This window comes from Salvelinus alpinus, chromosome 29, assembly GCF_045679555.1.
Source record: "Salvelinus alpinus chromosome 29, SLU_Salpinus.1, whole genome shotgun sequence".
Classification (NCBI taxonomy): Eukaryota; Metazoa; Chordata; class Actinopteri; order Salmoniformes; family Salmonidae; genus Salvelinus; species Salvelinus alpinus.
This window is the reverse complement of record NC_092114.1, coordinates 41,150,559-41,173,729: the sequence shown is the minus strand read 5'-3', so window position 1 is coordinate 41,173,729 and position 23,171 is coordinate 41,150,559. Positions and strand designations below refer to the sequence as shown.

The 23,171-nt window shown below is 42.1% G+C and overlaps 1 protein-coding gene across 5 annotated transcripts; it reads left to right on the top strand.

The window, feature by feature from the left end:
• Window positions 1-590: 590 nt before the first annotated feature.
• Window positions 591-21,230, top strand: LOC139559017 (splicing factor, proline- and glutamine-rich-like). 5 transcript variants are annotated; one of them, XM_071374635.1, is made up of 13 exons: window positions 591-1,165; window positions 1,211-1,650; window positions 2,295-2,483; window positions 2,606-2,907; window positions 3,018-3,113; window positions 4,288-4,484; window positions 4,573-4,657; window positions 4,740-4,854; window positions 4,942-4,984; window positions 5,188-5,300; window positions 9,853-20,158; window positions 20,927-21,001; window positions 21,125-21,230. In XM_071374635.1, the coding sequence occupies exons 1-11, from the start codon at window positions 736-738 to the stop codon at window positions 9,964-9,966; spliced, it is 2,124 nt and encodes a 707-aa protein (XP_071230736.1). In that variant the 5' UTR covers window positions 591-735; the 3' UTR covers window positions 9,967-20,158; window positions 20,927-21,001; window positions 21,125-21,230. The 5 variants fall into 5 exon arrangements, with proteins under 5 accessions (XP_071230736.1, XP_071230737.1, XP_071230734.1 ...); XM_071374636.1 differs by having other exon boundaries at window positions 591-1,650; window positions 20,107-20,158; XM_071374633.1 differs by having other exon boundaries at window positions 591-1,650.
• Window positions 21,231-23,171: the final 1,941 nt, after the last annotated feature.

Below are 23,171 nucleotides of genomic sequence, written 5' to 3'. Positions count from 1 at the left end.
TGTGTGTGTGTGTGTGTGTGTGTGTGTGTGTGTGTGTGTGTGTGTGTGTGTGTGTGTGTGTGTGTGTGTGTGTGTGTGTGACTTAGCCTCCAAGGACAACATTCATTTACCACATTATTTATAGGCTAATCCCCCTGCACTGAAGTGGTAGCTTCCACTTGAGCCACATACTAGAAATCACCCAGTTTTCATAGCCACACCAATATTTCAACTTTAATTTTCAAACAAATAAAGGTACATTTGATACATGTGAAAAACTATATAGAAATCTACATTTTACAGTGCAAAAAAATGTGAAATTGAAAAACATTTTCAATTTAAACGAGTGGATCAGACAATTGAGAACTTGAGAAATTCAAACGAATATTATATTATTCCATTTGAACAAGTGCATTAGATTATTACACTGATCGTTACATGGACCGTGAACTTATTATGATTTCCATCAAAAATATTATTTTCTATATATATATAAAGAAAATATATAAAAAGAAACAGGCTTGTTTCCCCCCCAAAAAATATCACATCAGATGGAGACGCCCGGGCGGAGATACGCAGGCGCAAGTGGGATTCCTTTCAAAATCACTACGACGACGTTTTTGAATCGCCATTTTAGAAAAGAAGAAGAGCTGTTCGGAACAAAAGCAGTAAGTTAGCTACATACTTCAACGCTTTGTTTACGCTTAACGGTATATTACATCTTTGTATTTTATCCAGTGATCCTACAACGCAGATATGTCTCGGGACAGATTTAACATTAACGTTAGAGGAAATAACCGTGGGGCTGGATTTCAACGCCGGGGAGCTGGGCCTGGTGGTCCGATGCGAGGTGGAATGGGTAACCTGAATAATTTCAGACAAAACCAACACCCCTTTCAAAGAGGGCCTCATCCCGGTAACTTTGGAAAACCACCCAACCAGATACGTCCGATAACCCCTCAGAAGCCTCTGCCACCTACTATTTCCCAGCCAGGCGCTCAACCGATTCGGCCACCACCTACTCCTGGCCCTGCGCTAACCATGAAGGGCCCCGTACAGCAACAACAGCAGGCCGCGGCCGCAGCAGCAGCAGCAGCAGCACCTCCGGCGACCGCAGCAGCACCTCCGGCGCCCACAGTAACGACTCCAGCACCGGCGGCAGCACCTCCGGTGGTTGCAGCAGCACCTCCGGCAGTTGCAGCAGCACCTCCGAAAGCCGCCGCAGCAGCACCCCCGAAAGCCGCCGCAGCAGCACCCCCGAAAGCCGCCGCAGCAGCACCTCCGAAAGCCGCCGCAGCAGCACCTCCGAAAGCCGCCGCAGCAGCACTTCCGAAAGCCGCCGCAGCTACACCTCCGGCGGCCGCAGCAGCAGCGCCGTCAGGTCAACCAAAAATGCTGTCACCACCTCCGAAGCCTGTTCCTCCGAAACCCGAAATCTCATCTCCCCCACCAAACCAAATGAAGAAACCAGCATTTTCATCTCCCCCACCAAACCAAATGAAGAAACCAACATTTTCATCTCCCCCACCAAACCAAATGAATAGGAACCAGCAAAGAGCAGGACCAGGCAACGCCAATGGAAATGGGCATAAATCTGCACCCTTTAACAAAAAACCTGAACCTCAAACTCAGAATACTTCAATGGAGGCCGAGGAAGCCCAGCACCCCAAGGTTAGTAAGGACGTCAGTCACACTAACTAACATTCCGTAATTAGTATGTTAACTAACTACTGTATTTTAGCTAATGTTAGCTATGCAGGTGTGTTATGTTAAATACAAGTGGACCCACTGAGCTAGTAAAGTAAAGCTTTCCGTTCAAAACGAAACACTCTGCGGAGTTATCCAGCAAACGTTAGCTAATTATGCTAGGTGGCTAACTGTTACATGGGAGACACGTCGGCCATTTTGTGTGAGAATCTAGCGACGACGATGTGTATACTTTGATATATATTTTTTTAAACCACGGGTACATTTCGACAATGTTACTGAAAGCTGATTTCTATATAATCATCCACACGACGCGGTTAACAAGCGCATGGAAGAAGCCACTGAGAAGACGCAAACTAAAAGTTGGGCCTTTTTCCTCAACTGTGGGGGGGTGTAAACCGATTGAGTAACATGCATATAGCCTAGCTAGTTAGTACTAACTGGGTCCTTTGTCCCCGTGATATGTTCATACAATACAAATAGCTGATCTTATCCCAACTACTTTTATATTTTGGTTTTGTTTAACTACGGTTAAGGTTAATTACAAGTAATGTTCTAGTTACATTATCATTGACATTTTGGTTTTGGAAACTGAACGTTGTCTCTAGGAGTTGAGAGCGACGTTGTCATCCCTGCGCAGACCTGGCGAGAAGACATACACTCAACGATGCCGCCTTTTCATTGGAAATCTTCCCAATGATATCTCAGATGACACATTCAAGAAGCTGTTTGCGAAGTATGGCGAGCCCAGTGAGATTTTCATCAACAAAAACAAAGGCTTTGGCTTCATACGCCTGGTAAGTGAACCACACTGTGGTTGCATGACATTGTCATTTTAGTAGTTGGCTCTACCATAAAGTCATTTTTGGTGTTTATTGCCCTCTCTAGTTACAGTTTAAAAGCCTTTCTACCATTCCAGGAATCCCGTGCATTGGCTGAGATAGCAAAAGCTGAACTGGATGATGTGCCCATGAAAGGCAGACCGCTTCGGGTGCGCTTTGCAACTCACTCTGCTGCACTGTCTGTGAAGAACTTGTCACCTTTTGTTTCCAATGAGCTACTGGAGGAGGCCTTCTCCCAGTTTGGAGTGGTAGAAAGAGCTGTGGTAATTGTAGATGATCGCGGGCGCTCCACTGGCAAGGGCATTGTTGAATTTGCCTCTAAGCCTGCTGCACGAAAGGCCCTGGATCGTTGCAACGATGGCGTCTTCTTGCTCACCACGTAAGTTATATACATCTATTTGGCAACATTAAGTAGAGCATGAATGCACATGAAGCTTTCTCCTAATGGCTCATGCTTTTGCGCTGTAATTGATACTCTTAATGTCTTAGGTCACCTCGTCCAATTGTCGTTGAGCCTCTTGAACAATATGATGATGAGGATGGTCTACCAGAGAAACTGGCACAGAAGAACCACAACTATCATAAGTAACCCTCACTTCATATACCTAAATGGCTTTAATTCAATAGCATATGGGATTTTGTGCTTGATTGGTGTGCGTATTTTGTTTTCTTATTACCACACCCACAGTATACCTTTGATGTTATGCTCATTTTGAGTTGAGGTGAGAATTGGAAATATAGCTATTGTAGCCAGGTGCTGCCCGGGTGGATCTTTTCATGCAAATTGCGCTGCTAACCCTATCATTCCCGAGATTCCAGCAGTCTGCTTTTCATTTATCTGCATGTCCATATTTACCCAAACAATGAAGTGTTATACCATTTTTCTTTTCAGGACAACAATGGCTACAAGTAGACAAAAAAACATTTAGACATAAACCATAAAAAAATAAGCACAGCCAAAGCAAAAATCTGCCGCAAATGAATTTGTACGAATCATAGAGCGAAATGTGACTTGTTCGTGAGTCTCCGCTTTTAATAGTTTGTATTAAAAACACGGACCCAGCCTCCCGGGTGGCGCAGTGCTGGGTTTAAGCCCAGGCTCTGTCGCAGCCGGGCCGTGACCGGGAGGCCCATGGGGCTGCGCGCAATTGGCCCAGCGTTGTCCAGGTTGGGGAGGGTTTGGCCGACAGGGATATCCTTGTCTCATCGCGCACTAGCAACTCCTGTGGCGGGCGGGCCGTACACCTGGCGACGCTGACCAGGTGTACGGTGTTTCCCCCGACACATTGGCTTCCGGGTTGGATGTGCATTGGGGTTGTGGGAAATGGGTTGTGTTTCGGAGGACGCTTGGCTCTCGACCTTCGCCTCTCCCGAGTCCGTACGGGAGTTGCAGCGATGAGACAAGACTGTAACTACTACCAATCGGGTCCCGTAGTGATCCGCCCATTTCCCACCAACACCGCATCACACAGACGAATGGTTGGTATCTACGGATGCAGAAATAGACAAATCCAATGCCACAACCCACAAGTCTGTAGCTCAAACAACACAATGTTTAAGAAGGGTTATAAGTCCAAAACGGGCATGCGTTAAGGTGGGACTCGTTGGGCTAAAGTGCTTACCAGATGTTGGGTTGGCAGATGAGACAGCTGTTGAAATCCACTCCAGTTGATTTTCTGATAAAATGATTACCTATGTTGAGTACCCCGCTATGTACGTCTTGGTTACAACTTTCTATTCTAACAACTTGTGGCTGCAGGGAGCGGGAGGAGCCGCCCAGGTTTGCCCGTCCTGGCACGTTTGAGTTTGAGTACTCTAAGCGCTGGAAGTCCCTGGACGACATGGAGAAGCAGCAGCGGCAGCAGGTGGAGAAGAACATTCGCGAAGCCCGCGAGAAACTGGAGGGAGAGATGGATGATGCGTTCCATGTGCACCAGGCCAACATGATCCGCCAAGGCAAGTTTAGCTTGGGACAGACGACCACCTTTCAAAATAGAAAAGCAGTTAGCAGTGTCTTACATGTATGTTCTTGCACTCTGTTTAGATCTGCTGAGGCGGGAGGAGGAACTACGGCGCATGGAAGAGATGCACAGTGCAGAGATGCAGAAGAGGAAAGAGATGCAGCTCAGGTATTGAAACTTGTTTGAGTCACTTTTTGTTCCACAATTTATTAATTGGAGTGTTACTGAAACTTGGCAGTGTGCATAACAGGCAGGAGGAGGAGCGTCGCCTACGCGAGGAGGAGATGCTTCGCCAGAGGGAGATTGAGGAGCAAATGCGCCGCAAGCGTGAGGAGGCCTACAGAAGTGGCAACTTCATGGACAATGTAAGTTAAGCTGAGCAGAGTATCATACAACCATTCAGATCTTGACATTTGCAACTGAGCTGCGTCTTATTACTGTCTTGATTTCAGAGGGATATGAGAATGACTCAGGGTGGTGCCATGGGCATGGCTGGTGAGTAGTATATCTTATAACAATTTGTTTTCATGAATTGTAATTTGTGTGTTGTGTTCTTGCAACCCATATCTTGAATTTCAGCTGGATCCAGAAATGTGTTTCGAAACGAGAGTACGGAGTTTTACTGCTTTTATAAAAGCATATGACAACATTGCCCCTTAAGGGCTGCCCTGACTCTCATTTTAATTTATGACGTGTAGTCCTGTTGTCCCTACTAGAAAATCAATTTGGCTCACCCAACCAGAAGTTCCCCATGGGACACCAAGGCATGGGGGGACCCAGCGCTGGGGGAGCCATGATGCCCAACGAAATGGTAATGTATTCCAAATGGATTCCAACACTAATAGGGCCCAGTTGAGTGTGGGTTTTTCCACTGCTTGCTGTAGTTGTCATCAGGGAGAGTGAAGTAGATGGTTTCGCTCCGGTCGGCCAAGTTTGGAAGCGTGTGGAAGAAATGAAGCTTGTTTGCATCTTCTGAGGCGTCTCTGCCATGTTGAGATTAAATTTGTGCTCAACGGCTGTTTTCAGCAACAGCATGTTATCTCAGTTCCTCTATTCTTACAGCCTGTATTTCAGCTGAAAATAATCAACTTGTACTAAACCCGGTGAATTGTGTTCCAGTGCTTTCTCAAAGCTCCTACTTCGTGTAATGGACCAGTTGCAAGCCCTGTCTTGTGTGAGCCAGACAGGCACTTTTTATTGGCAAGTGGAAAGATGTCACCCGGCAGCATTTTTTTGCGGCAATTTGTGGATTTAGAACTTTCCCATACACTCATTGAACTTCATGCTATCACATGAAATGGTACAGATGCTGTCTTGGTGTAACCTGGAAATATTGTTAGGGGCCTCAGTGTGAAAAGTGAACTTCCTGCAATGTTCTCTTGTGGCATGGATTGACTACCTAGTTGTTGTAACATTTCCCCGGCCACCACCTTGTCCAAGCAATTCAAATGAAGGGTTTTAGTACAGGTTGCTTTATGAAGCAAATGTCTCTTGACATACCATTAAGCTAATGGGTAAGCTCCTTAGTGCAACTTGCATAACAGAATATGAAGAACTGAGGATGACAGGCATTGCATTGACTGCTTGGAACCGTGTGCTATTTGTTTTCTGTGGGTGAAACCCTCTAAGGCCCAGAATGTGATGAAGGCATCCGCGTTAGGCCTATGGCAGGCAGGTGTATTAATGTCCTTTTTTATGTTATAGGCTAAATGCAATTAATAAGTTGACCAGTTAAATATCTGGTAACTTCCTTAAATGGTCTGACGCAAAGCTGTTAAGTCCATTTTTAGAAGGGATACAGCTTGTGTTTTGTATGAGTTAAGTTTTTATACTGTCAAGGATCTATCAATTCGTGTAATGGCACACGGCCGCTTTGACGCAAGGGTGGCAAAACAATCTGGCAGGAAAAACAGCACAACAGGTCGGCCACTTTTGCAATAGGTGAGCAGATGTTGCTTTTCGATACTGGATTGTGCAGTTCGACAACGTGTCTTACTGATAGCTCCACGTGTCAGTTTTTCTGTTCTTCAGTGCAAGCAATGCAAAATGAACCCACCTTTTTATAGTGCAGGGATCGCATAGGGAAGGTAAGATTACTCTGAAGGGAAGATGGCTAGTAGATATGTTACTGTCTGGTCTTGCCGCTACACACATGGACGCAATGACACATCGGGATGCCATTTATTGAAGTTGACATTAGAACTACAATTAATTGACCAAGCATTTATTAGTTTGAAGAAAATGGCTGATATGGCTACGCCTGCCTTACCTAAGCCTGCTTTTGTTAGGCAAATTGTGTCCAAATAGAATCAACAATTAATTAAAAAAAATTACACCATGTGCCTAGATCAACATACTTGTAGGTGAACATTCATTTTTAGAGTTTAGGCATTTTAAAGTGTGAAACATGGCTTAATTCAAACCAAAGTATTCTGAATATGACTGGGGTAAAAGGTCTACAAATGTTTAGGACACCTTAAAGGACATTATTCCTATATCTGAAGTAAATCTCTATTTTTGATGTAAAACTGAAATGTTCTAGAAGGGTCCAGACTAGAGGTCAACTGATTAATCGGCATGGCCGATAATGCACCAATTTGTAAGTCGCTCTGGATAAGAGCGTCTGCTAAATGACTTAAATGTAAATGTAATGGCCGATCAATTAGGGCCGATTTCAAGTTTTCATAACAATCGGTAAGCGGCCTTTTTGGACGCCGATTTACATTGTAATCCACAAGGAAACTGCGTGGCAGGCTGACCACCTGTTATGTGAGTGCAGCGCCAAAAGGACCTTGTGGTTGCAAGGAGCCAGGTAAGTTGCTAGCTAGCATTAAACTTATCTTGTAAAAAAAAAACATCAATCTTCACATAATCACTAGTTAACTACACCTGGTTGATATTACTAGTTTAACTAACTTGTCCTGCGTTGCATGTAATCAATGCAGTGCCTGATAATTTATCATTGAATCACAGCCTACTTCAATTTCCCCAAATGGGTGATTTAACAAAAGCGCATTCGCGAAAAAGCACAATCGTTGCACATATGTGCCTAACCATAAACATCGATGCCTTAAGATCAATACACAGAAGTGTTTATTTTTAAACCTGCATATTTAGTTAAAATAAATTGAATGTTTGCAGGCAATATTAACTAGGGAAATTGTCACATCTCTTGCATATACCCTGACTCTGCTTGCACTGAACGCAACAGTTTGTGCCGCCTGGCTCATTGCAAACTGAACTAAGTTGCCAGAATTCTACATAATTAGTACATGACATTGAAGGTTGTGCAATGTAATAGCAATATTTAGAGTTGGGGTTGCCACCTGTTCGATAAAATACGTAGCGGTTCCGTATTTCACTGAAGAATAAACGTTTTGTTTTCTAAATGATAGTTTCTGGATTTGACCATATTAATGTCCAAAGGTTTGTATTTCTATATTATAATTAAGTCTGATTTGATAGAGCAGTCTGACTGAGCGGTGGTAGCAAGCTCGTAAGCATTCATTCAAACAGCACTTTACTGCGTTTGCCAGCAGCTCTTAGCAATGCTTGAAACACAGCACTGTTTTTGACTTCAAGTCTATCAACTCCTGAGATTAGGCTGGCAATACTAAAGTGCCTATAAAAACATCCAATAGTCAGAAATATAGGAAATACAAATGGTATTAGTTGACGAGTCATAACTTAAGTAAAAAATAAGTGTTCATTGTTCATTCAGTATTGTTTAAATTGTCGGTAAAGGCTTTTTTTGGTCCTCCAATAATCGGTGTCGGCGTTGAAAAATCATAATCGGTCGACCTCTAGTCCAGACACCCAATGTGATGTGGCTTATTGAAAAATTTGCCCCAGCCGCGATACACTTCCTCGGTGCTCCTCGTGTCGTATCAGGGCACGCCAAAGACATGAACAAAAGCACCCAAACACATCCATTTAGTATAGTTATGTAGGTCTTTAATGTTGTACACAATTTGTTTCCCTTAACTTTTTTCGCAATGTTGTGATCCATTTTTGAGTCGTGCTGTTTACCTCACGCAGCTTTGCAGGCTGAGCCTTTCCCTATAGTACATGGACACAGACTGCGCAACACAGCTGGTAGAAGAAATGGTTTGAGTCAAAGAAATGGAACATAACGTTGTGGATAAAGTTCGGAATGTCATGTGTACAACATCTAAAGACCTACGTTAATATACCGACAGCGTGTCTGTTTCTAAAAGGACATGTTTTTTGTTGCGTTTGTTCATGTCTTTTGCATTTTCTGATGCTGCACAATGAGCAGTGAGGAAGTGAAGGACCCTTCTAAAACATTCCATATGCATAAAACATTGAGATTTACTTCGTTCAGGAGCGGGGTGGAAATTTGTGTGTATGCAAAATGGAACATTGTCTTTTCATCCAGGAACTGCAGTAGATAATCTGGATTTGCCACAACCGCTGTGAAACTTCAGTTTTGAGTCTTAACCAATATGGACCTATTTTGCGTCACCTACTGGCATATTTCCAAATATGTGATGGTTATTAAATTGTAGAAGGTTTGGTTGGTGAAATGGCACTCTGTAAAGCGAAGACCCTGCAAATAACATGGCAGGATTAGGCTAATGAACATCTACTTGAATTAGTGCTAGCCTATTGGCGAGCCTGTAAACTCGCTTACACTTGTAGTTTGTAATGTGAAATTTGCCCCCCCCCCCCGGTTCAGTGTTTTACTAAAGCCATGAACGCTTCAAGATTAACAAATGGGTAAGACTTCATGTGGGCCCATTGATTAAAATCAAATTTTCCCCACTATTTTACTGCCATTTGAAAGGTCATCAATACTGTAGTCGTGCAGTGATATCCTACTAGTGTGTTTTAAGCAATAGAGGCAACGCGAGCAACAGATTTACAGCTATATTGTTAAATAGGCCTGATATAGTTCTACACAAAGAATTTTAAGAAGGTGGCATTTGTAGCGCTGAAGTGCTTTTGTCGGGCCTACCTGTAGGTTTTGGCATTATATGTAACCGTTGGGCCATAGCAAACTGGCAGTCTTCCCCAAAATGCTCCACATGATGCCAGTAGTGAATGATGTAGCCCAGCCTTTTGGCATGCACAGCAGACTATGGTAGGACCTAACTAACGAAAACATTACCCTTTCTTCCTTCTCTGTATGTTACCTGTGGCACCTGTGGATCTGCGTATTGGAACTATTTCAACGAACGTTTCCCTTGGACATGTCTCCTGCTGTTTATTTTGTCATGGCTCTCAAACAAATCCAATTCTCTACCCCCTCCCCTGAATATGGACTTGAACTGTGTACACCGCACTGCTCTCCCCTCACCCCCTCCAATCTGGCTCCTTGGTATGGTTGTTAATCCCTATAGCGAAATGAGCGAAACTTCCCTCAGGGAGGCCGGGGGGGACTGGGTCCTAACAACCAAGGGTTTGGCAGGGTCCGTGAGGAGTTTGATGGGCCTGCCAAGAAGGCCCGCTTTTAAATCTGTTCAGTGTCATTCATAGCAGCGTTTTTGTGTAGATTCTCTGAACATCTTCACATTGAGTCATAATTGTTGTATTTAAGTTGAAAGTGTTCTTGCATTTTAGCCTGAAGACTCATTCATTTTTATGGCAAGTTAGGTTTTTTCTTTTTTTGATTTTGTATTTGGAGTAGTGTGAAATTAATACATTGGTCACCCTCAGTGATCATAGTGCTTTCTCACCTATGTATAACTTTCTTTCCAGTTGTATCATGCTCTGTGACTCGTGTCGTAAATGGTGATAAATGTAAACTTTTCTCACCTTTCTCAATGGCTGTGTTTTGTGCCATTTAAGATTTGAAGTAAAAACATGTAACTTTACAATAAAGACTTCAGTTGGTTCTCTCCAAACCCTCTTAAAGTTTATTTTAGCCCTTAGTTATCCTAAATAAGCCCAGCAAGAATTTTAAGCCTTTTGCTCTAGCCGTCATCTATTAAGTGGGTCAATTATTGACTAATATATTGTCTAGCATACCCTGGATTTAGTATGTTGGAATGACCGGGGGTGACTTTAATGTTATTCATCACCATGTTCCCATGTGAATGAAATTGAACAAATATGCATACTGAGACAGTATTGCTAAAGCCAAGAAAGTTGACATTTTAGAGCAGCACAGTTAGGCCAAGTAGAAATTGTACTTGTGGGGCCCAATGTTGACAACGGAAATAAGCAGTCCTGGTGTCAAACGCGACTAGTGTTTCTAGAAGAGAAAAAAATATTTTGGGGAGAAAAAAAAATATGGTATTAGTAATGCCCTTGGAAAGTCTCGGTTCAGTTTTTCAAGTTTCATTAACAATTGCTTTAAACGTATGTCTTTGTCTAGCCCTAATTGAAGTGATATGGTCTTTGACAACTGTTTCTTTGGCGTTGATAAAAAGGATTTGTGTTGGACTGTTCTGAAGTTGGATACATATTGAACCAAGGTCAAAGGTTCACCTTGACCCGCGCTAATGTTTAAAAGCAGCACTTCATTCATAAGTCTCTTGACATTGCAATATGTAATCTGTTACATTCCAATGAATGTATCATACAAGAGAATGTATGAAAAGGATCTATGAATCTTACCCTAAATAATTCTAGTTCCAGCCACTGTCTGACGTGTGCAAGTCATAATTCAACTGGTCATGTTATTACGAGAAACTGAGGGGGACCGGTAGCTTGTGCTTTTGCCCTCAATGCTAATGTAGAACTTTTCAGCCTCCTTTTTATTTATGGCTCTTTCCCTGGATTTCTTTAGTAGCTCTCCTAGCCTAAGCGCTGATGATAAACCAAGAGTGTTGTCAACTGATTCATTCCAGCGAGTACCACTGTCATTTTGAATTTTTACATGCAGATTAGACAACTAAATCAAACCATCATGGAAGCGTTAAAAGGGTAGTTTCGGGAGCCAATGCTAGCGTTTGTGCTAGCTTAGCGCAAAGACTGGAAGTCTTGATGTTACCTGAACTTCCCATCTTTGCGCTAAGCTATTTAGCTTTGGCTTGCTAAACTACCTCTTCAATTTGAATGCATAGACCAATGGTAGCCAGAAGTTCACCTGACTCTGGGGAATTAAATAATGAGCTCAAACTTTCCCTAGGATTAGGGCAGATTGACAGTTTTTAACCAATTATCTTTCACGCATTTAAGAAGATGCGTTATGAAAGTGCCAGCCCTTTGCAACAATTTTATATTTTTATTTTTTAGTCTTTGATTACACCTCTAAATCTAGTTTCCAACAGACTTAAGGCGACACACACCAAAGGGTAGATATGTCAGCAATTAAAATACATTTAAAAAATTGCCAAGAAGACTACAAAGAATGTAACATTTTCCGTGTAGGAACATTTCTTTATTGAAGAACTTGCTCCTCCTAGTTAGGAAATTCTCACCCTTTTCAAAAAGATATATATATTTTTTTACATCGTTATGGAAATACCAACAGTCACTATGTAGTTGAACTCAATAGGCTCTTACAATTTCGGCAAAATTTCTACCTCAACAATTACAGCAAAAAGATCGATCATGGTTGTGGAGCATGTTAATCAAATGACTATAAACATTCAGTTTATCTAACCCGTTGTCTACTCAAATCTCTGAGTACCTTGACAAAAGTAATGTAAACCATTCAATGTTTCTATGTTTTCTGTACATTTCTTCTTTGACAGGTTTCGCCACCTTATTAAAGGTTGCAGTGTGCAAGGAGACCTTTCTAAACCAATAGATCATAGGCCTAACTGAGTAGCACTTAATACAGTTTACTCCTATGACTTGTCTTAAACAGACCAACCTGATGAAGACAGTCTTGCCTTAGTGAAGAGTTGGCAGTTAAGGTTCAGTATTGTAACAGGGTACCAGTTGGTGAAATAGTTTTGATTTAACAACTGATTGGAACAGACACCCCATCTCATATTCTTACTGGGTGTTATTGCCAGTGGATCTAGGTGATTTGGGAGACTATGGGATCCAGTTTGCCTGAATGGCTGAATAACAAGAACAACTGATTGAATCTGGCACTGTTTGTTAGGGTGTATGTTTCTAGGTGAACTCTTGTCAGCTCTTGCTGGACTACTCACCAAGTTGGTCAACTTACGTACTAATGTAGGCCTACAGGCAACTCGGTTGGATATAGGCCCAGTAGTGCAGTATACTGAGAAAGATCTGACCTCATTTTAAATGGAATTTTGACTTGATCTGTGGAGATCTGATGTTAACAAAGAATTACCAGGGGTTGCTTTATTTTAGCTTCTTGGGCTGTGTTTACAGGCAGACCAATTCTGTTATTTGTCCCACTAATTGGTATTTTGACATCAGATCTTTTCAGAGCTGGTCTGATTCGTCAAAATAATAATTAGTGAGAAAATAATCAGAATTAGGCTGCCTGCCTAAACGCAGCCATAGTATCATACTCTTACGTTTGCAGATGGAATCACAGATCAGGACACAAACTAATGGTTAAACTATATATTGCTAGCTATGTTTATATGCACCTGTAGTGGGGATGTAGACCACCCATTAGTGTTTTATATATATACTGAACAAGAATATAAACTCAACATGCAACAATTTCAAAGATTTTACTGAATTACAGTTCACTTAAGAAATTTGGACAACAGAAATAAAGTAATTAGGCCCTAATCTATGTATTTCACATGACTGGGCAGGGGCAAAGCCATGGGAAGGCATAGGCCCACCCATTTAGGAGCCAGGCCAAGCATAGTTAGTTTTTCCCTACAAAAGGGCTTTATTACGGACATACTTGTCAGTTTCATAAGCTGTCCGGGTGGCTGGTCTCTGATCCCGCAGGTGAAGAAGCCAGATGTGGAGGTCCTGGGCTGGCGTGGTTACATGCGGTTGTGAGGCCGGTGTGACAACTGCATATTTTATTGGCCCTTTATTGGCCCCAGTACAAGATGCACCTGTGTAATCAGCTACTTCATATGGTACACCTGGTGGATGGATTGTTTTGGCAATGGAGGAATGCTCACTAACAGGGATGTAACCAAATTGGTGCACAAAATTTGAGATGTGCCTTTGGTGCGTGTGGATCTTTTATTTTAGCTCATGGGACCAACACTTTACATGTTGCGTTTTATATTTTTGTTCAGTATATCTATTTTTAGAATAGTGTTGTCCTGGCTTTGTATGGATTATGGAAGTACTCCACTCTGATAGTTTTGTATCAAAGACCTTGTATAACCGATGGAAGTCTTTGGTAGACCTTCCCCTTATTCCCCGTCACCCTTCAGCAGACTCAGGAGACCTGCGTACCTATAAGGAGAGAGGCTTGTCTTTTTCAAGTGTCTTGAGTGCATGGGGGTGCAGTAGCTGTGCAATAAAGTCCAACAGCCAGCCTGCCCCATTCCACAGTAGAGGCTCCGGCAGTTGGTTACGTTGAGGATCAGTAGTTCTGCAGAAGTCAGTGGACAGTAGAGCCTGGACTTGTGTGCAGCGAGAGGTATGCTTACAGAGCCACTGAGAAGGTAAGTGTTCCTGTTTTATGATTTGTTTAAATGCCAAACTTAACTGCTCTACCTTCCTCTGTCACGTAATGTGACGATACAGGGGTTCTGGCATCACACTTCTGAAAAATGGAATCACAGTGCAGTACTTGTTCCTCCCTCCTGTATGTGAACTTGTGGCAGTGTTTGTGTTTTTTAGCCTGTGCAGTATCCGATATTTTCCCTTTCATTTTTTGACCAAAGCTGGTCTCTGTATGAAACGAGCTGTATATGGATGGCTGTGTCACTGGCTCAACAATGAATAGTGAATGATGGTGTATACCCTCAACTCTACTTTAGGTCAGTGCAGTCAACACAACTCCTTTTGCAGATACTTCTCTTTCAAGCTGTAATGACCTTTTGAAACACAGTGCAAAGTTCTCACAAACGTATTGCCAGGGGGGGGGCGGTGTTGGATTTAGCTGGAATTAGGAATTTGACATTGAATTCATGGCTTCCTTGGCACTGTAGAAGGGACTCGTAACCAATTGGTAGTCACAAGAAATCGTTGTCGGTGGGCGGTGCTTTATTGTTTATATCCTATTCATGACATGCTATTTGATCAAGTAATAGAAGTGATTTGTGAAGCTTTTCCTTTGTAATACTAGGGAAACACTGGACAACAGCATTTACTTTGCCTATATTGCGAACCTTGATACGGCAGCCTACATTTAGACCTAGGCCAAAATGTTGCAAGTAAGGTGTACAGTAATCCCTCGTTTATCGCGGGGGTTACGTTCCGAAAATGACCCGCGATAAGTGAAATCCGCGAAATAGAAAACTTTTTTTTTTTTTACAATTAGCAACTATTACATGTATACAAATACAGTGACTCACGTGTAGGCCGTTTCACTGCTCTTCAGACTGGGCCGCTGCATCCTGACTGCGCTCTGCAGTGTTCTCTTCTTCTGAAGCCCGCGGTGCAGGTGTGTTTGTTCGGGAGAAGAGCATAGTGATAGGCAGCTGTTGTCGCTCTTTTTTCTTCTTTGCAAAAAGATCCTTGTACACCGACATGCCACCATCGATTACGTTGGAGAACTGTAATGAACGGCTCATCAAAGGGTCCCATTCCTCAGCTACTCGCTTAAGTTCAGTGGCCATTCGCACCATGGTTGCTAAGCGACCAAGCGTTAGTCCTTCCTTCCTTCCTGGCCAACTTAATGTAAATTTGCCAAGCTGTTTTATGTACGTACACATAACTGCACGAGACGACAAAATGATAGCACAATTCGTAGCATGTTTTGATACAAGAAGCGGGAGTGAGTTTTTAGCGAATCAGAATGCAGAGCACAATGCACCAAAAAAAAATAAAAAATGCATTATGAAAATCCGCGAAATAGCGAATCCGCGATAAGTGAACCGCGAAGTGGCGAGGGATCACTGTATTGTAGTACTCGAGCACAGGACTCTGACTCAAGTCGGACTAGTTATTTGCAATAGCGATAGTGTTGATGTAAACAATATTCAGAGCTTGACATTTGTTCTGGGGGGTGGGGGTTTGTCTGGGGAAATGAGAATCTTCCTTTTGACATTCTTTTTAAAAATGTTCTTTTTTGAACTTGACGTGTGCTCTACATGGACTGGCTTGTTTGGGAGTCTGCAATGCAACACTGGCTAGCGATATTTTCCCTGTCCATTTCAATATTAAGGCAAAACTCAGAAGGACTTCTAACGAGTCAATGTATTATCATATTTCAGACTGTCTGAATACCCATACTAGCGTACTACATACTTTACTCATCGTTGCATACCGTTTAGTAAAAAGTATGATGCATGCGGCTCCTGAGTAGGTGGGGTGGGGCCAAGTGTGGGTGGATTTTTCCTAATTCAACAGACAGGCATTGAATTAACCAGCCTGGTAATGGATAATTTCCAATTCAATATATTATTATATTATATTAATATATTATTCTGTGTATATAGACCACCAGAAGAAAAAGACCTTAACAATTCTCCTGCTGGCTTTTGCAGATTCTGCCATTACTCTCCTGAAGTTGCCAGTAATGGGCTACACGGAGTTAGCCACCTTTTTTTTTTCTTTCTCCCTTATGTGGAATACCTATATATTTCTACCGATCTGTGTGCCAGTTATGGTTTTCATATGCATATTTTCCTGTAACAGTTTCATTTCATTAATAATCATCTCTTCATATTTCCAAATCATTGTCATGGTCTACTCAACATTCTATGTAAATGATACAAACTGAAAGCCAACAAAAACATTGCAACTTGCAGGTAGAGTATATATTTTAAATCCTATAAAGCACATTGGCTATGCATGGGCCTGTCTGCAATGAACTTGAAACATTGTATCAACTTAACTTGGGTCAGGCCCAGAGACTTGCACTAGCAAACGTTGCAACATTGTGCAAAATATTCTGGGCCCTCAGTTTCCTGTGCCAGTCAGTTTCCTGTGCCAGTGAGCTCAGGACAGACACAGCTGAAGGCTATTTGCGCAAGAAATGAGAAGCAGTGCTTGACTTGGGCAGGAGCTGAGTACCAGCACCTCAAATGTTCTACTGCTTAAGCTCCTGTTACTCTTTTTATAGAATATTAGGTCAAAAGATATTGTGGAGTTCCTGCACCTAAAAATAAACAGTACCGGAACCTATTTCAGTCCAAGTTGAGCACTGATAAAATATGCTTATCTGATTTTAATTCTTGTGTCCACTAGATCAGCGCATGCCTTTTCTGTTAATATTTTAAATACATTGAGGAACTATAGTCATTCTCAATGGATGTAAAAACCAACTTTGTTTGCTTGCTGTTTGAGTTGAAGGAAATGTTTACTTTGAGTAGCTCCACAGCTCATTGGTGGTGCGTTAAGCCAATTTAGAAATACTATCAGATCTCCAAATGGACACTTTATATGGGCTGCAATTTCTGAGGCTGGTAACTCTAATGAACTTGTCCTCTGCAGCAGAGGTAACTCTGGGTCTTTCCTGTGGCAGTCCTCATGAGAACCAGGTTCATTATAGCGCTTGATGGTTTTTGCAACTGCACTTAAACTTTCAAAGTTTTTAATGTTCCGTACTGACTGACCTTCATGTCTTAAAGTAGTGATGGACTGTCTTTTCTTTGCTTATTGGAGCTGTTCTTGCCGTAATATGGAGTTGGTCTTTTACCAAATAGGGCTATCTTCTGTATACCACCCCTGCCTTGTCACAACACAAATGATTGGCTCAAACGCATTAAGAAGTTAAAGAAATTCCACATTAACTTTTAACAAGGCACACCTGTGAATTGAAATGCATTCCAGGTGACTACCTCATGAAACTGGTTGAGAGAATGCCAAGTGTGCAAAGCTGTCATCAAGGCAAAGGGTGGATACTTTGAAGAATCTCATTTTGATTTAACACTTTTGGTTACTACACGATTCCATTTGTGTTATTTAATAGTTTTGAGGTCTTCACTATTATTCTACAATGTAGACAATAGTCAAAGGAAAACCCCTGGAATGAGTAGGTGTGTAACTTTATGCTACTGAGCGACTAAATAAAAATCTTGGCGTTTCCACAACTCTGTCCTCAACACTACACAGTTGATTTTATAAAAAAATATATATGTTTTTATTAAATGATCAAAGCTTGAGGATTAGTTGATTATTTCAATCAGCTGTGTAATGCTGGGGCGAAAACCAAAATGTGCACCCCTTGGTGTTTTGGGAAACTCTGGTGTATGTGTCTAGTAACTGTGCATAGGGTCAGTGCAGATAGTTTGGGTACCATTGACTATTTAGTGGTCTAATGAAGCTGTCTGAGCCTGTTGGTCCGAGAGCCGATGCTTCGGTACTGTTTGCCGGACGGTAGAGTGAAGTCTGTCTTGGGTGGCAGCAGTCTTTGGCAATTTTTGGGCCACCACCTGACACCGCTGGTCAGCAACATAATACACTAAAGCACTGTTCATTGGGAACGAGATGATGATGATGACTGCAACAGCTTGATCATAAATGTTTAAATAATGTTAAAATCAGGAGGCCTGATTTAAATAATATATATAATAATTATACATGACGTCAACCCAGACACATCCCGAGTCCCCGGTGCCCACACATTCAGTAATCAAAAGATGGTTTAGTATTTAGTAAGAACAGAATACACTTTTCCATGAGAACAGATCAACTTTTGGTTTCAAAGATTTAGCCTACGGTGCAATACTTGGTCATTTTAAGGTGAACAAACTACTTAGCCTACATTTTTTGAACACCACCGCAGAAGCTTCGCTATTTGACGTCTTCCGAATTAAGTGGGTTAGTTTTGTTTGACTACTTGAAGAGAACCTATACCCCGCAGTCCACCTGTTCCAATGCAGTATGGGAAAGTGTGCATCGAATTCTACTAAATGAAGAGCCAGAATTTGTGTAATATTCTGGCATTTAAACCATACTATTTACAAAATTAACATGTTATAACATTCTATTTTCTCACTGAGAACGAATCATGTGAGATTGTATTCTTTCCCACTATTTGATTTCGGTAGTGCATCCCCATATCTAATTGGTCAGCTGAAATGAGTATGACATCAGGGCATTTTTAAAGTATACTTATCAGTATGTTGCACACTATTGAATAATTTTTTTGCGTACTCAGTCTATTTAGGACGCAAGTATGGGTATTCGGACATGTCCACAGCATTCTCAATGTAGAAATACTAGAGCAGTGAATTGTACTAATATTTGGGGTCTTTGTCATAGGCAGAAATGCTGTCTTGTCAAGTAGCAGTAGCCTGTTTTTTGGGGGGACATACGTGATCGGCAACCTCCAATTTTCATGGTTGTACGGCTCATTACTCATGGGGTCTTACACTTTCATTTGTTCCCCTAGGTAAATTAGGAAGGTTTTAGTTTTAATGTGACTTTTGTTCGACCCAGCTTTAATTTATTTACTGTGAGGTAATAATAATCACCTTACTGATTTAGGGAACAGCCTAACTTATGTAGAATGTAACTTTGGTGTATTGCTAAGCTCAACTAGAACATGTTAATCCACTGGTCTGTTCTTGGGCGGGGTGGACAGTCAGGAGACTGGGTTTGGGTCTATCTGCGTCATTTACGACCTAGATATGCATAAAGAGACCTTTACTTTAGTGTGGCAGCTGCCATAAAGGCATTTTCTCTCTCCTGTGTTTTGAAACGATCTGTGGCACTGTCAAGAAATGGCCGCCGGTTTTTCTTCCCCAGTTTTTCCCCCGTTGTGCATTTCATGCTTCAAAGTATCGTCAATTGTCCTTATCAGTGACATTCTCAAGCCAGTGACCAGCCAGCCAATCGATTTGTAAAGGGTTCTTCTGTACAGTTCACAAGGACTGTGCCAACCTTGGTGTAGCAGCTTGTATGTAAACGGTGTCTCAAGCAGCAAACTTAGTGTTGGTGATCTTGGACTAAGCGTCTTGTGTAGAGAACTACCATGAGCAGTGAAATCAGCCCTAGGGCTGTCGAGTGTGTCTGTCTGCACTGTGATCCATTTACCCTCGGAGGTCTCTTTGAGTGGTCAGTCTGCTTCTCCGTATCCCCTTCAGAGTGTGATGCCAGAACTACCCTCCAGGGCCTTAGGGCTGCTACTGGAAGGGCTATGCCCTTTCCAAACTCGCTCTGCAAGACCGACGTCGCAAATACCCATCATGATGTATAAGGTGAAAGCGTCTTCATAGGTGCAACTCCTGACGTTTTGGGGATTTGCTATAACAATACTTTTCCAGTGTAAACCAAGTCAAGCTTACCTTGCTTTGTAACCGTTTCCAGTTCTCACGTATTTGCATGATTGGTGTCATGGCTCTTACGCATTTGCCTGTTACCACAGAAGTTACAAAAAACATTAGCTATAAAGTGACCTAGGCTATACACTTACTACTTGTCAAAATGCACCCGTATTATTGGGTTTGCGCTTTATTTTTTATGTATGTCTTTTTGGCACAAGTTCTTTACTTTCACATTTTACAGTATGTCAGTCAATTAAATCTAGTGCATGCCTGTACTATAGTTTTTGTAATTTTAAATTCCCATAAACATCCTCTACATCCATGTAGTTTAGCACTCAATTCCACAGCTATTTGTATAGGAATGTCTTAGGATCACTTTCCCAAGTTCCTAGCTTCGAACTCATTGTTTCTCTCTTACTGCAGGGGCCTCGGGTGATTGTAGGAGGCTGATGAGCTGCTCCTGGTCTAACATATGGTAAGCTACCTCCCGAGGGGCTAGGTGGATGACTGTCATTGCACCAAAGGGCAAATACTAGTCTGAATTGATGTAATGTTGCAGAGGCATTGTCTACCTCTTTGAAGCATTTGTCTCTTAACCCGTAAGTCTAAGCCCATGCTAAGCCGGGGGGGGGGGGGGGGGGGATCTACTAAGCTATATGGAATTTAAGGATCATTTAGCTATTTTAATTTTAAGACGTGGAAGTATGACATTTTATAGTATTTTTAGCCTTACTGCTATTAGCCCATACACATCTAAGAGAAGTTTGTTCTGAAGTCTGTTTAGTATCTCTCAGATACAGAACAGTCTCCATATGTACTTCATTTTTTTCAACTGGTACCGGGGTAACCAGTTGAGGCCTGTGGGCGTCCTAGTGCAATAACAAACTTGTTCCTGAGTCTCACCTTTTCCACAGCAGGGTCAAATAGTTTATAGGGCCAAACCGTTTGGATGCTACAGATTCAGGATGTCTGTCTGACTAACACCGCTCTAGCTTTGTCACCTTTCACTGCAGATGCGCAAGTGTGACATAAGTGGATGCGGTGGATTGAGACCCATCCAATCTCTAGCTTAAACTGACACATTTTCAGTAGGATTTCTGTTATGTTAATTAGATTTCCGAGGGGCATGGACATCAACCTTACGGGGTTAAGTACTTTATATTAAACACATGGGAATCTTTGTTTTTGACAATGTTGCTTTGTTCTTAGTGGAAGTTGTTGACTTATGTACCTTTTTTGTCAGGTTAACTGAAGAGACTGTCTACAAACCTGAGCAGGGACCTTTCTGGTCTCCTAAAGCAAGGAAATGGTTCTGCAGGTTGGTTGAACTGTTCTTAAACATGTTAGTCTAAATAGTGTGGTTGTGTTATTCCTTGATTCACATTTCCAATGGATGACATTTTGTAGCGACTCATTCCATTTCTTTTCTCTCTCCCATAAGGGAAGAATTCTGACGCCGCACCAGGCTCCAACCAGCAGAGAAGCTAGAAGTTCAACGGGACATTTATTTTTTCTACAAGCTATTGTAATAAAAGGTTCAACTTTGAGACTTGTGTTTTGTTTTTAATACATCTGTAATTGTTATAGTGCATCTCTAGAGACGACTACTATCCACAGGGATGTTTTGGCCATTTTAATAGAACTGGTAGCACTTTTTTACACTACTGTTTCCACTAATTTACCAGGCAAAATAGTAAGTTAACACAATTGGTACTAAATTGTGCCTAGTGAAGCTTGTCAAATGACCATAATTACAATGCCATTTAAAGTGTAAAATAAACTACTGCCTATTTACTTTCCTTATTCGACAATTAAATAGAACTGATTGAACTCATGTGCATGTTTTACATGCCTCCCCAAGTATAACATGTTTATAGATCTGCCATGAGTAGATTTTGGTTGACCTATTTAGCTTGTTCTGACTGAGGCCTTGTGATCCCTGTCTACCAGTATATCAAATCATTTAAACTCGCAAACACACTAAATGTTTATTCTCACCTGTGTCTGGGAAGCCTCTGATTGTCCAGTTATAATTAAGGGGAAGGTGCGGTATTTCCCTGTGCTGGATCACTCTTGTATTCTGTGGGTTGGCTGTCTGCTGGAGATGGTCCAGCTGAAGGTACACCAGGCTGGACCAGAAGGAATGGGGCATGTGGGTTGGTTTTGTTTGGTGTGACTTGCGTTGCATCCTGGCACTAGTCTCTTAAGGCAATAGTTATTTGGGAAGAAACACTGCCCCAATGCCCTTGCTCTAGTCACTTAGTAGACATTTCATGACTTGATTTAAAAAAAATCCATATCTCACATTGTATTACTGTCCTGATGTAATTGTTGCAATCATACAGGGCAACCGAAGACTTAGGCTGGAAATACTAATGTTAACTTGGGATATATATTTTAAAGAAGTGGTTTTGACTTGTTCATATTCAACATGAAGCAGACTTAAGTAGTCCTTGCTCTGACTTGAATGCTTCCAAATGTCTCAACTCCAAACATCAAAAGTAAAACTTCCACTCTGCCCTGCAATATTTGACTACTTCTGAAGTTTGTAAAATTAATAGGTGAATCATAGCCACTTGCACCTACCTGTGTAAGTTGACCCCTGGAAGAAGGGTAGAGGGAATAAAGTAGCTGGCATCCACCTGGCCTGCCTCATCGATGCATCTTTAATGGGCATGAATCATTGATCGACCTCACCTGGCTGCATGCACCCCCAGGGGCGCCAGTGCACACACTGAGACGGGCCTGTGCAGTCCGCTGGAGACATGAGCACCACCGGAGCCCGTCCTGGCCTTAGCCTGGATGCCGGTGGGCTATGGAACCAGAGAGCCATGCAGAGGAGCAGAGCTCGAGTCCGAACCTACCTCCAGTCCAACTCTGTGCCCCCTCTGGCTCAGCCCAATGGAACCCGGCAAAGTGACACTGTCCGACTGCCTTCCCTAGCTGCCGTTAAAGCCCCGCAAAGGCAGACCACCATGACTCCGCTCAGGTAAGTTGATACCCGTACTTCTAGGGGTATCAGCCTCAGGCCCATGCAACCACTATAGCCTTGGCTGCTGAATGCATTCTTCTTGTTATTGGAGGAGTTAATTGCGAACCAGATATAATGGAGGAACTCTTTATACGTGAGTTTTGTGCTGTATTCTCGTTGGTGCAATGTTCAAAAGACACATTGTTATCTGAAAAATATTGTGATATTGATGCATAACACATCATACAGTGAATTGATTAGATATGGTGATTATTTCCTGATTTGTCTGGAAATTGTATTTAATTGCCTCAACTTAACTTCTGTTGGAAAGAAGCAAAGCAAATTGTGTAGTTCCCAGCAATTAAGTATCAAATTAGGTACTGTATACACGTCACTTTGACAACAGAAGCCTTCCTCCATAAATCTCAGGTGTAAGAGGATATGTTTCTGTTCGGGACACTAACTACAATGTGGTGCAGGAACGATGCTGTGTTTGTGTCTTGGGGGATAGGATGTG